The 14,487-nt window shown below is 35.1% G+C and overlaps 1 protein-coding gene across 3 annotated transcripts in view; it reads right to left on the minus strand.

Annotated features, from left to right (window-relative positions):
* TAOK1 (TAO kinase 1) overlaps positions 1-14,487 on the minus strand; it is a 170,630-nt gene that overhangs the window by 61,080 nt on the left and 95,063 nt on the right. For all 3 annotated transcript variants that reach the window (XM_057501085.1, XM_057501087.1, XM_057501086.1), the window contains 3 exons: positions 8,710-8,803; positions 7,075-7,156; positions 4,488-4,655 (listed from right to left, as the gene is read on the minus strand). In XM_057501085.1, the coding sequence (XP_057357068.1) occupies positions 4,488-4,655; positions 7,075-7,156; positions 8,710-8,803 (344 nt within the window). The remainder of the gene's footprint in view (positions 1-4,487; positions 4,656-7,074; positions 7,157-8,709; positions 8,804-14,487) is intronic.

A 14,487-nucleotide genomic window follows, 5' to 3' on the forward strand; every position in this document is an offset into this window, starting at 1 on the left:
AACCCAATTAAAAAATGGGCAGAGGAACTGAACAGACAGTTCTCCAAAAAAGAAATACAGATGGCCAACAGACACATGAAAAGATGCTCCACATCACTAATTATCAGAGAAATGAAAATTAAAACTACAATGAGGTATCACCTCACACCAGTAAGGATGGCTGCCATCCAAAAGACAAACAACAACAAATGTTGTCGAGGCTGTGGAGAAAGGGGAACTCTCCTACACTGCTGGTGGGAATGTAAGTTAGTTCAACCATTGTGGAAAGCAGTATGGAGGTACATCAAAATGCTCAAAACAGACTTACCATTTGACCCAGGAATTGCACTCATAGGAATTTACCCTAAGAATGCAGCAATCAAGTATGAGAAAGATCAGTGCACCCCTATGTTTATCGCAGCACTATTTACAATAGCCAAGAATTGGAAGCAACCTAAATGTCCATCGATAGATGAATGGATAAAGAAGATGTGGTACATATACACAATGGAATACTACTCAGCCATAAGAAAAGGGCAAATCCAACCATTTGCAGCAACATGGATGGAGCTGGAGGGTATTATGCTCAGTGAAACAAGCCAAGCGGAGAAAGAGAAATACCAAATGATTTCACTTATCTGTGGAATATAAGAACAAATGAAAAACTGAAGGAACAAAACAGCAGCAGAATCACAGAACTCAAGAATGGACTAACAGGTACCAAAGGGAAAGGGACTGGGGAGGATGGGTGGGTAGGGAGGGATAAGCGGGGGGAGAAGTAGGGGGGTATTAAGATTAGCATGCATGGGGGGGTGGGAGAAAAGGGAGGGCTGTACAACACAGAGAAGGCAAGTAGTGATTCTACAACACTTTGCTATGCTGATGGACAGTGACTGTAAAGGGGTTTATAGGGGGGACCTGGTATAGGGGAGAGCCTAGTAAACATAATATTCGTCATGTAAGTGTAGATTAGTGATACCAAAAAAAAAAAAAAAAAAAAGGGCAGTTCCTGTGTGGTAACCTCCAATGAGTTCTACACAAGGGTATAAAGGGTATATAAAAGTGTAGGCAGAGTCTGTTTGTGTTTATACAGAGGATCAAAGCCTAATTGGGCTACCCCGAAAATGAACTAAGATACGATATGAAAAAGAACTTCCAACATCAGCACCCTCTGGAAGACTCATGCCAGAAGATGATCATCAAAAAACCCCAACAAAGATCCACGCACTGCTACAGCTGTAGATGCACTCATCCCACCAGTTCCTGGACTTGCCATGGGAATGAGGAAGGAGATATCTAAGCTGGCCTGTGCATACAGTAAAACAACAAATTTGACTGGATCTATACTGTTGGAACTCAACCAAGAATTGGGAGAAGTGCAAATTGTAGCGCTCCAAAATCTTACAACTACAGACTATTTACTGTTAAAAGAACATAAGGGATGTGAACATTCCCCAGGAATGGGTTGTTTTAATTTGTCTGATTTCTCTCAGACTGTTCAAGTTCAGTTGGACAATATCCACCACATCATAGATAAGTTTTCACAAATGCCTAAGGTGCCTAACTGGTTTTCTTGGTTTCACTGGAGATGGCTGGTAATTACAGGTATGCTTTGGTTATGTAACTATACTCCTATTATGTTAATGTGTGCGCGCAATTTAAGTAGTAGCTTAAAACCTATACATGCTGAAGTTACTCTACAAGAAGAAATGTCAAAGAAATAATCAATCTTCCCATGCTTTCTTCCATCTGCTACTTCTATAGCTTTTCTTCTTCCTTCCTAATTACAACCCTTAAATAGAATTCGTGCCTCATATCAAATTTACCGAGTATCATAATTCTTCCAAGTGGTAAAGATACCTCAAGACAAATGCTGGGCATAGAAGCTACAGGGCATAAATATGCAAAGAAATAAAAAGCTAACCATTTCAAACAATAAGGCTTCTCTCTCACTTACCAACTTTACATTTCCCTGTATGGCCCCGGAAGATGACTGGTTAGCCAGAGACGGGTAAGATTCCTCAAGGGAGGAACAACCTAAGACAGGCACAGTCGCAGGGGGCCATGTGGTGAGAAAATGGGGAGCAGCAGAGGTGAGGCTTAGCACCTCCCCCCTGATGTTCTGAGAGAAATCTTCTGCATACATGGATGTTTATTGCCCTCGTCTAGCTCGGATTAACACATAGTCTACAGGCACACACCTGATCATCTACATTTGCTCTCTTACAACACTAAACTCTGTTTTCTACCTTTATCTCGTATCTACCTACCACTTCAGCATTTTATTAAAAATAATAATAATAGAGAAATGTGGTATCCACATATAAATCAAGTTTAAAAATCAAATGAATATTCATATTTGAACTGACTGTGTATAGTTCATAATGCATGAACAAAACCGAAAGCTTCTGTGATGACTGCCCTTGCCCTGTTCACCGTGTAACTTATTCACTATGTAAGAATTTGTTCTCCATGTAAGAATTTGTTCGTTATGCATCAGAAGATTGGAGACTGACGAAAATTAGGCTTGGGGTGGATTAATGATTGTGCATTGAGTATTGACCCCCCTATACAGAAATTTATTGTGGTTAACAACTATTTGATCAATAAATATGACAGATGCCCTCACAAAATATATATATATATATATATATATATATATATATATATATATATATATATATATATAAACACACTTCCAATTGTAAAATAAATAACCGGGATGTAATGTATAGCATAAGGAATATAGTCAAAATATTGTAACAACCTGGTATGGTGATACCTGGTACCTAGAATTATCATGTATATAAATGTTGAATCACTGTGTTGTACACCTGAAACTAATGTAATGCAATACTGTTGTCAACTACCCTTCAATTAAAAAAAAAAAAAAAAAAAAAAGAACATAAGGGATGTGCACATTCCCCAGGAATGGGTTGTTTTAATTTGTCTGATTTCTCTCAGACTGTTCAAGTTCAGTTGGACAATATCCACCATATCATAGATAAGTTTTCACAAATGCCTAAGGTGCCTAACTGGTTTTCTTGGTTTCATTGGAGATGGCTGGTAATTACAGGTATGCTTTGGTTATGTAACTATACTCCTATTATGTTAATGTGTGCGCGCAATTTAAGTAGTAGCTTAAAACCTATACATGCTGAAGTTACTCTACGAGAAGAAATGTCAAAGAAATAACCAATCGTCCCATGTTTTCTTCCGCCTGCTACTTCTATAGCTTTTCTTCTTCCTTCCTAATTACAACCCTTAAATAGAATTCGTGCCTCATATCAAATTTACCGAGTATCATAATTCTTCCAAGTGGTAAAGATACCTCAAGACAAATGCTGGGCATAGAAGCCACAGGGCATAAATATGCAAAGAAGTAAAAAGCTAACCTTTTCAAACAATAAGGCTTCTCTCTCACTTACCAACTTTACATTTCCCTGTATGGCCCCGGAAGATGACTGGTTAGCCAGAGACGGGTAAGATTCCTCAAGGGAGGAACAACCTAAGACAGGCACAGTCGCAGGGGGGTCATCAGGTGAGAAATTGGGGATCAACAGAGGTGAGGCTTAGAACCTCACCCCCCCTGTTCTGAGAGAAATCTTCTGCATCCGTGGATATTTTATTGCCCTGGTCTAGCTTGGATTAACACATAGTCTACAGGCACACACCTGATCATCTACATTTGCTCCCTTACAACACTAAACTATGTTTTCTACCTTTATCTTGTATCTACCTACCACTCCAGCATTTTATTAAAAATAATAATAATAAAGAGAGAAATGTGGTATCCACATATAAATCAAGTATAAAAACCAAATGAGTATTCATATTTGAACTGTTTATAGTTCATAATGCATGAGCAAAACCAAAATTTTCTGTGATGACTGCCCTTGTACTGTTCACTATGTAACTTATTCATTATGTAAGAATTTGTTCTCCATGTAAAAACTTGTTTGTTATGCCTCAGAAGATTGGAGACTGACGAAAATTAGGCTTGGGGTGGATTAATGATTGTGCATTGAGCATTGACTCCCCTATACAGAATTTTATTGTCGTTAACAACTATTTGATCAATAAATATGAGAGATGCCCTCACAAAAAAAAAAAAAAAAAAAAGTACAGACTTCCAATGGTAAAATAAGTAAGTAACCGGGATGTAATGTATAGCATAAGGAATATAGTCAAGATATTGTAACAGCTTGGTAGGGTGATAGCTGGAACCTAGAATTGTCATGTATATAAATGTCTTATCACTGTGTTGTACACCTGAAACTAATGTAATGTAATACTGTGCGTCAACTACCCTTCAATAAAAAATAATTATCTACAAAAAAAAAAAAAAAAAGAATACAAAACCTTTTTCCCCACTTGAGACCTTAGAGAATCACTGTTAAGACACAATCTGGAAACCACTGATATAAAAGATTCTTGGCAAGAAAAGCTGCATAAGGAAAGAAACCCATAAAGAGACCCCAATATCTGAGCCATTTCTCAGTTATTACCTCTTCTTCTTCCTGTGCTTCTACTGCTGGTCCATTATGTGCCTCCTGGAAAAGGAGCTTCTTCATCTTTCGATACTGCAGATTGTCCAGCTCTCTTACTGCATCCTTTGTCCTTTGAATGAGATCTATTAACACTGTTTCAGGGCGCTCCCGAAGAACAAACATGTGCTGGTTAAGAGTAGAAGGCAAAGGTCAGGTTGAGACCTATATATTTTTTCATTCAGAACAAATGAATCCCTTCTTAAACCCTAGAGTAACTATCCTAAATAATGATAGATAATGCATGTAATCAATAGCTATCTAATTCTGCTATGCTTTTTACTTCTTATATTTATAAAATTTAATTTACATGTATACACTCTATGCCTACATAACATCCCCCGCACTTTTTATGAAAACTTTGAACATGACACTTTGTTGGCCAACTGAAAATGCAGAGTTGAGATAATCAGAGTCTAAGTAAACATTAAGAATTAAGTCCAACTAGAAGTCCTAAGTAAACGCTTACAAATCCTTAGAACTGATTTCATAGAGGAGACACGTTCAGTTCTGAATTACATTAGATTTCAACAGGAATGTATTTAGTGATGGTGAATTACATAACATACCACTTGGGTATTACGTCTTACTTTATCTTGCTTAAATGACACTTCATAAAACACTAGCAGTTGATTAAGATATTATGTATTAGTGATATTTACCATTAATATTTAATAAAGCTTAACATTATCAAATACAGAAAAGTAGAAAGAACAATTCTACTATAGATTATCACTGTTACTTTTGGTATTTTTTTGGATATTTATTTCTTCTCAGAAATTTTCTGTGTATAGATTTTGTTTTGTAGTTAGCATACATTGCAGAAAGATGACTTGTGCACTGGAGTTCATGAGATGATCTTGAATTCTTTTAACTTTTACCTCCTTTATTAGCTCAAATTTATTTCTTCTCTGAAGAGTTGTAACTATATATTATTCTCTTTTCATTGCTGTAAGTATTATGCTATTTCAACTCATAAACATAATGCCTACAGACTATTTCATCAAATGTTCATGCTAAAATTACATAAGCATTATTCTAATTCTGGATAATTATTTTCAATTTTTCATTATGAGATAAATAGCTTCATATATTAAATCACTTTTTTCCATTTTATTTTTTTTCCTTAGGACAGACTGCAACAGAAATGTGATTAGGCCAAAGGGAAGGATGCACTTGACAGATATTTCCTATCACTTCCAATAAGGTCAATACACAAAATGGACCAGCTACATGAATATATATGCAGGATCTGATCACCCAAGGCCAAGTATCCATTCCTGGAGGGTTGGGTTATTACCAAAAGAGCTTCTTTTGCCTTCACGAGGCAAATGTAAGAAGCCAGTCACATTCTTCCTTTTCCTGAGCCTTAGCTTGGTATGTACCACTATTTATGATATTTGGTCTTTTTTATTTGAAAATAATATATCTTGTACTTCTAAGTTATTTAATAGTTTTCTATAAATGGATCCTGCTTATTTTTCACTAACATAATTCATAGCTATACTAAACCTTTTGTTGCTATTGTGAACAATTTTTTAGGCCTTCATTTGAGACTGTAAGTGTGCTTATGGCCTAAAATTTTAAGTGTTACTGAAACTATATTGCTCTTCTACATACTGCAGTCGCAAATACTACTACTGAATATATACATGATCCTTTCAATATCCTTGCATCTTGAAATGCGTGTTGGTGAAAATAAACTGAACCTCTTTGAAATTCTAAAATACTCATGCAGAAAGTCTAATTTTCTAGTGAAAAATCCACAAAATTCCTTAGAGTCACAAAGAGATAGAGTCAACTGCTACTCACTAATGCCTTATCTAGATGTTTTAAGAACTATATTAAACTGAACAATACTATTTTTGCAATCAATAAGATGTCAACCTCTAAATGAAATAAAACATTTTTGAGAACAGAAAGCATACACTAATAATTTATTTTAATTAGGTAACCAAACCTATTGAAAAATGAATAGAATTCACATTACTTTTAAAATATTTTCATTGCTAAGTTAGAAAAACATATTTCTCAAAAGGAAACAAAAATGTGATATCCATTTTTAGCAGTTCTTTTGAAATCTCTTTTCTCCCACAGTATTTACATAAATGTATTACACATCATTTCTCTTACTTCCATATTATTTTATATAGGATAGATAGATATATAAAGTGTGGTAGACACAAAAATTAAATCCAAAGTTAAACTATGTTTTCCCAATTCTGAAATGCCATGGTTCCACATGAATTAAAATTTATAGTTGTTAACTCATGAATATATGCTTGCACATATAAAAATTAAGCCATTTAGTACTACTAAATTGGATATTTAACTATATATTCTATTCAGACATGGTAAAAGCAGCAAATTTTGAAAAACAAATGAGAAAACTTAGCAACTAAGAAAGTTTCCAAGAAAGAACAGTATTATGAAATTAGTATTTTAGCAAAAACAAGCACAGCGTACTTAATACTGATTTGTAATCAAAGAAGAATAAAACACATTCTTTAAAATATTTCTTAGGTTTTCAAAACAGAATATAACTGACCTTTAAAAGTTCCTCTGATGTAGGGCGATCTTGAGGGATTTTCTGGAGGCAAGAATCTACAAAGTTGCGAAAATAATCAGACCTATTGTAAAGGAAAGTATCAAGTGAACATATTGCTACTTCGTTTAAAAACACATTCACAAATCAAGGCATGGGAGAATAGAAATGATAAAAAAAAAAGCAGACACAATACACTATATATTTCATCATGTAAGTCTATAAAAAGCTATGCAAAGCAACTAATGAATCTTTACCATTTTCCAAAGATAAATTTGCACACATTATTTTAAAATCCTGCTCCCACATACTTAAGTATCACAACTCATTCTACATTGAGGTAAATTAGAGAAGTTAATCATTTTCTTTTTTGCATTCAAATCTAAGATAATGATCTTCTTAGTTATTTTTTCTTTTCTGTAACCACCTCTCTTTCTTACTTGACCCCTCGATCATCTTCCATATAGCATGTTTCAGAACATCACAGTATTCGTTTTGGAAGGAACATTTTTTATACCAAAGTGTTTAGCATCCTCGAGCAAATGGATAAAAGTTCCAGAAAACAGTAAGATGTTTTTAAAAAAATCTGAATTCTGGAATACACTATTATATAGTGTTACTGATGAGAGTTCAGTAAGGCAGTAAGTAAAAAATATTCCAACAATGCCTGTCACCAATAATAAAATAAAAATTTTAATTATTTTATACAAGAATGTTTGTCATCAATATTAAAATAAGATTTAATTCTTTTATACAAGAATTCTTTTTGAATCCCCAAAGTATCAACAAGTATAAAAACAGCCTGTATTTAGTGTACTTATTATTCAGATGTATCATAATAAACTGTGTCAAGATTTCTTCAAAATATCTCTACAGAAGCAGCAAAGACCTATGAACTTGTCTTAATTACATAATGCTTAAAAATAAATTATTGCTACTTTATGCATATTACTTGTGAATTTTAAAGTATGCTAGGTAGTCCCCCAGAACTTTTCAAATGCTAGATACACCTGAAGAATTTCCAATAAAAATTTTCTATTACTGATAAAAATCCTTGCTTCCTAAAATGTCCATCTGTTCCCAATAAACTTCTTTACATGAGTAACAGTATTATCAAAGAAATAGGAGATGCAACATCAAAGCAAATTCTTAATAACAATTAGAATGATCCAAAAATTATAAATTACCTGGTAACTCTGATAAATTATCAAATCATTTTTACCTATGTTTTATACCGTATCAATTATAAACCATTCCCCAATTAAATATCTCTGTAGGTTGTGGAAATCTATATATTGCAGTTATAAAATATGAATGGTCAAATCATGCTATTTATTACATAATCAGGGTTGTATGTGTCGCTAAAGTATAAAAAATATATTAATTTTTATACAAAAGGCATACTTTTTGCTCCCATGTACCATCATGTATCTTTTATTTCTAAACTGAGTTACATATAAGCTATGAAAAGTAGAGATAATAAAGGATAAACATGATATAAGGATAAAATAATGCTATTTTAATATTTCTTCAGGTTATATACACTTCACCTAATTGAAATGAAATCATTTTGATAACATCATGAAAAAGTATTTAAATTTTACCATGTTGAACAATATATCTCTCAGCCATACTCACCATTCATTAGACTGTAGTGTAGGGGATTCATTTTGGGCTATGTGATATAAGGCACTCATTGCATTCATATTAAATAGAGGAGGCTTCCTTTCCGCTATAAAAGAAAGAAAACTTCCTGTTAAAATATGTGCCTGTTATATAGGAGCGTGGAAGTACTGTTGTCTTTTTTTTCTTTTTTAATAAACCCCAACTTGGCAAAAAAGTTTCCAGTAGAGTTCAGAGAACTGATTCAAGTAAGTCAATAGAGTAAATTGCAGCCCTGATGCACATCATCTGTAAATAGTGTATTTTTCCAAAAAACAAGAACATTCTAAGAGAACCTAATATTCATTAAATCAGACCATTAATATGAATACATGACTATTACCTAATCCTCAAACTCCATTGTAGTTTCAATCAAATGTCCCACTAATGTCCTTTGTAGCAAAAATGGGCTTTGATCATCTGCATCCTTCAAGGAAATTGTCCATTTTTTCTAAGTTTTAAGCTTCCATAAAATTTCCCTTATAATCCTTTCAATATGTGTAAAATCTGGAGTCATGTCCCCTGTCATTCCTGATATTGGTTGCTTGTGTCTTCTTTCTGCTCAATCTAGCTAGAGGTATATTAATTTCATTAATTTTCTCAAAGACCTAATTTGCGATCTCATTGATTTTCTCTATTATTCTCATTTTCTATTTAATTGATTTCTGCTATGACATTTTTGGGTCTCTTTATTCTGTTTACTGTGGAATGAATTTGCTCTTCTTTTTCTAGTCTTAAGGTGACAGATGAAGTCATGAGCTTGACAATTCAGAAATACAAAATTTTGACTCTTGAATGTCCTTCAGTTTGCCTTTGTGCTGTTATTAAATTTAGTTTACACATCTGTGGCAGGAATATCAGAAGCAAATGTCACACTTTTCTCAGTGTATTCTATAATGTGGTACGTGGTTTCCGATCATCTTGTCATTGATAATGTTCACTTTGATAACTTAAGGCCATTCCACAAGGTTTCATGGTGAAGTTTCAATTTTTTCCTTTGTAATTAAGAATTTGTGAAAAGGTACTTGAGTCTATATAGATATTCTGTTTTGCATGAAGATTTTATTTTACTCTCTTACTGTATGGATTTAGATTCTTCATTTAATAATTTATAACCTGCTACTATCATTCATTTTGATGTTGAAATTGTTTCATTTTTCAGCAGTTAAGAATCTTCTTAACCTGACTTCTGTCTTTCTGGCATGGCTCCGTCATTCCCTGCTCAGTTCCTTACTTTCTGGCACACTAAGATGTTTCAGGATCATATTATCCTTTCCCTACTGCAGACACAGCTCAACCATTTCTCCAGGGAGCTGTGACAGTCAATGTGCTCACTGCTACAGCCCATGTCACTTCTCTTAGATCCTGTCAGTGGATAGAGGAAGGGAACACATGTCCCTCATATATTTGTATTCATACTTGCACATTAAATATTTACTGCCTTTATTTTATTTTTATTTTGTTATCACTAAAATAAAATTACATGAAAAACATTGTTTATAGGCTCCACCCTTCACCAAGTCCCACCACAAACCCGAATACAGTCACTGTCCATCAGCGAAGTAAGATGCTGTAGAATCACTACTTGTCTTCTCTGTGTTGTACAGCCCTCCCCATGCGCCCCCCCCAAATTATACATGCCAATCGTAAAGCCCCCTTTCTTTTTCCCCGCCCTTAACCCTTCCTTCCCACACATCCTCCCCACCCAGTCCTTTTCCCTTCCGAAACTGTTAGTCCATTCTTGGGTTCTGTGATTCTGCTGCTGTTCTGTTCCTTCAGTTTTCCTTTCTTCTTATACTCCACATATGAGTGAAATCATTTGGTACTTGTCTTTCTCTGCCTGGCTTATTTCACTGAGCATAATACCCTCTAGCTCCATCCATGTTGTTGCAAATGGTAGGATTTGTTTTCTTCTTATGGCTGAATAATATTCCATTGTGTATATGTACCACTTCTTCTTTATCCATTCATCTACTGATGGACACTTAGGGTGCTTCCATTTCTTGGCTATTGTAAATAGTGCTGCGATAAACATAGGGGTGCATCTGTCTTTTTCAAACTGGGCTGCTGCATTCTTAGGGTAAATTCCTAGAAGTGGAATAACTGGGTCAAATGGTATTTCTATTTTGAGTTTTTTGGAGAAACCTCCATACGCTTTCCACAATGGTTGAACTAGCTTACACTCCCACCAGCAGTATAGGAGGGTTCCCCTTTCTCCACAACCTCCCAACATTTGTTATTGTTTGTCTTTTGGATGGTGGCCATCCTTACTGGTGTGAAGTGGTATCTCATTGTGGTTTTAATTTACGTTTCTCTGATGACTAGCAATGTGGAGCATCTTTTCATGTGTCTACTGGCCATCTGAATTTCTTCTTTGGAGAACTGTCTGTTCAGCTCCTCTGCCCATTTTTTTATTGGATTATTTGCTTTTTGTTTGTTGAGTTGTGTGAGCTCTTTACATATTTTGGATGTCAACCCTTTATCGGATCTGTCATTTATGAATATATTCTCCCACACTGTAGGATGCCTTTTTGTTCTATTGATGGTGTCCTTTGCTGTACAGAAGTTTTCACCTTGATATAGTCCCACCTGTTCATTTCTGCTTTTGTTTCCCTTGCCTGGGAAGATATGTTCATTTGGAAGTCACTCATGTATATGTCCAAGAGATTTTTGCGTATGTTTTTTTCTAAGAGTTTTATGGTTTCATGACTTACATTCAGGTCTTTGATCTATTTCAAATTTACTTTTGTGGGATTAGACAGTGATCCAGTTTCATTCTCTTACATTTAGCTGTCCAGTTTTGCTGTTTTGCCAGCACCATCTGCTGAAGAGATTGACATTTCCCCATTGTATGTCCACGGCGCCTTTATCATACATTAATTGGCCATATATGTTTGGGTTAATGTCTGGAGTCTCTATTCTGTTCCACTGGTCTGTGGCTCTGTTCTTGTGCCAGTACCAAATTGTCTTGATTACTGCGGCTTTGTAGTAGAGCTTGAAGTTGGGGAGTGAAATCTTCCCCACTTTATTCTTCCTTCTCAGTATTGCTTTGGCTATTCAGGGTCTTTGGTGGTTCCATATGAATTTTTGAACTATTTGTTCCAGTTCGTTGAAGAATGCTGTTGGTAATGTGATAGGGATTGCATCAAATCTGTATATTGTTTTAGGCAGGTTGGCCATTTTGACAGTATTAATTCTTCCTAGCCAGGAGCATAGGATGAGTTTCCATTTGTTAGTGTCCCGTTTAATTTCTCTTGAGTGTCTTGTAGTTTTCAGGGTATAGGTCTTTCACTTCCTTGGTGAGGTTTATTCCTAGGTATTTTATTCTTTTTGATGCAATTGCAAATGGAATTGTTTTCCTGGTTTCTCTTCCTATTAGTTCATTGTTGGTGTATACGAAAGCAGCAGATTTCTGTGTGTTAATTTTGTATCCTGCAACTTTGCTGAATTCCTGTATTAGTTCTAGTAGTTTTGGAGTGGAGTCTTTAGGGTTTCTTATGTACAATATCATGTCATCTGCAAATAGTGACAGTTTAACTTCTTCTTTACCAATCTGGATTCCTTGTATTTGTTTTGTCTAATTGCCATGGCTAAGACCTCCAGTACTATGTGGAATAACAGTGGGGAGAGTGGGCATCCCTGTCTTTTTCCTGATCTTAGAGGAAAAGCTTTCAGCTTCTCGCTGTTCAGTATGATGTTGGCTGTGGGTTTGTCATATATGGCCTCTTTATGTTGAGGTACTTGCCCTCTATGCCCATTTTGCTGAGAGTTTTTATCATGAATGGATGTTGTATTTTGTCAAATGCTTTTTCAGTATCTACGGAGATGATCATGTGGTATTTGTCCTTCTTTTTATTTATGTGGTGGTAATGTTGATGGATTTTCGAATGTTGTACCATCCTTGCATCCCTGGGATGAATCTCACTTGGTCATGGTGTATGATCCTTTTGCTGTATTTTTGAATTTGCTTTGCTAATATTTTGATTAGCATTTTTGCATCTACATTCATCAGGAATATTGGTCTGTAATTTTCTTTTTTTGCTGGGTATTTGCCTGGTTTTGGTATTAGGGTGATATTAGTTTCATAGAATGAGTTTGGGAGTATTCCTTCCTCTTCCTTTTTTTGGAAAACTTTAAGGAGAATGGGTATTATATCTTCTCAGTATGTCTGATAAAATTCTGAGGTAAATCCATCTGGTCCAGGGGTTTTGTTCTTGGGTAGTTTTTTGATTACCACCTCAATTTCTTTGCTCGTAATTGGTTTGTTTAGATTTTCTATTTGTTCCTTGGTCAGTCTGGAGGGTTTTATTTTTCTAGGAAGTTGTCCATTTCTTCTAGGTTTTCCAGCTTGTCAGCATATAGGTTTTCATAGTATTTTCTAATAATTCTTTGCATTTCTGTGGGGTCCGTCGTGATTTTTCCTTTCTCGTTTCTGATTCTGTTGATGTGTGTTGACTCTCTTTTTCTCTTATTAAGTCTGGCTAGAGGCTTATCTGTTTTGTTTACTTTCTCAAAGAACCAGCTCTTGGTTTCATTGACTTTTTTCTATTGTTTTATGCTTCTCAATTTTATTTATTTCTTCTCTGATCTTTATTATGTCCCTCCTTCTGCTAACTTTAGGCCTCATTTGTTCTTCTTTATCCAATTTCGATAATTGTGACGTTAGACTTTTCATTTGGGATTGTTCTTCCTTTTTTAAATATGCCTGGATTGCTATATACTTTCCTCTTAAGACTGCTTTCGCTGTGTCCCACAGAAGTTGGGACTTTGTGCTGTTGTTGTCATTTGTTTCCATATATTACTTGATCTCTATTTTAATTTGGTTGTTGGTCCATTGATTATTTAGGAGCGTGTTGTTAAGCCTCCATGTGTTTGTGAGCCTTTTTACTTTCTTTGTACAATTTACTTCTAGTTTTGTATCTTTGTGGTCTGAAAAGTTGGTTGGTAGAATTTAAATCTTTTTGAATTTACTGAGGCTCTTTTTGTGGCCTAGTATGTGGTCTATTCCTGAGAATGTTCCATATGTACTTGAGAAGAATGTGTACCCTGTTGCTTTTCGATGTAGAGTTCTGTAGATGTCTATGAGGTCCACCTGTTCTAGTGTGTTGTTCAGCGCCTCTGTGTCCTTACTTATTTTCTATCTGGTGGATCTATCCTTTGGAGTGAGTGGTGTGCTGAAGTATCCTAAAATGAGTGCATTGCATTCTATATCCCCCTTTAGTTCTGTTAGTATTTGTTTCACATATGCTGGTGGCTCCTGTGTTGGGTGCATATATATTTAGAATGGTTATATCCTCTTGTTGGACTGCCCCCTTTATCATTATGGAATGTCCTTCTTTATCTCTCTTCTTACTTTCTTTGTTTTGAAGTCTGTTTTGTCTGATACTAGTACTGCAACACCTGCTTTTTTCTCTTTGTTGTTTGCATGAAATATCTTTTTCCATCCCTTGACTTTTAGTCTGTGCATGTCTTTGGGTTTGAGGTGAGTTTCTTATAAGCAACATATAGATGGGTCTTGCTTTTTTATCCATTCTATTACTCTGTGTCTTTTGATTGGTGCATTCAGTCCATTTACAGTTAGGGTGATTATTGAAAGATATGTACTTATTGCCATTGCAGGCTTTAGATTCGTGGTTACCAAAGGTTCAAGGTTAGCTTCTTTAGTATCTTACTGTCTAACACAGCTTATTGAGCTGTTCTAAACACTGTCTGGTGATTCTTTATTTCTCTCCCTTCTTATTCCTCTTCCTCCAT

The sequence above is a fragment of the Manis pentadactyla genome, chromosome 4 (assembly GCF_030020395.1).
Source record: "Manis pentadactyla isolate mManPen7 chromosome 4, mManPen7.hap1, whole genome shotgun sequence".
Taxonomy (NCBI): Eukaryota; Metazoa; Chordata; class Mammalia; order Pholidota; family Manidae; genus Manis; species Manis pentadactyla.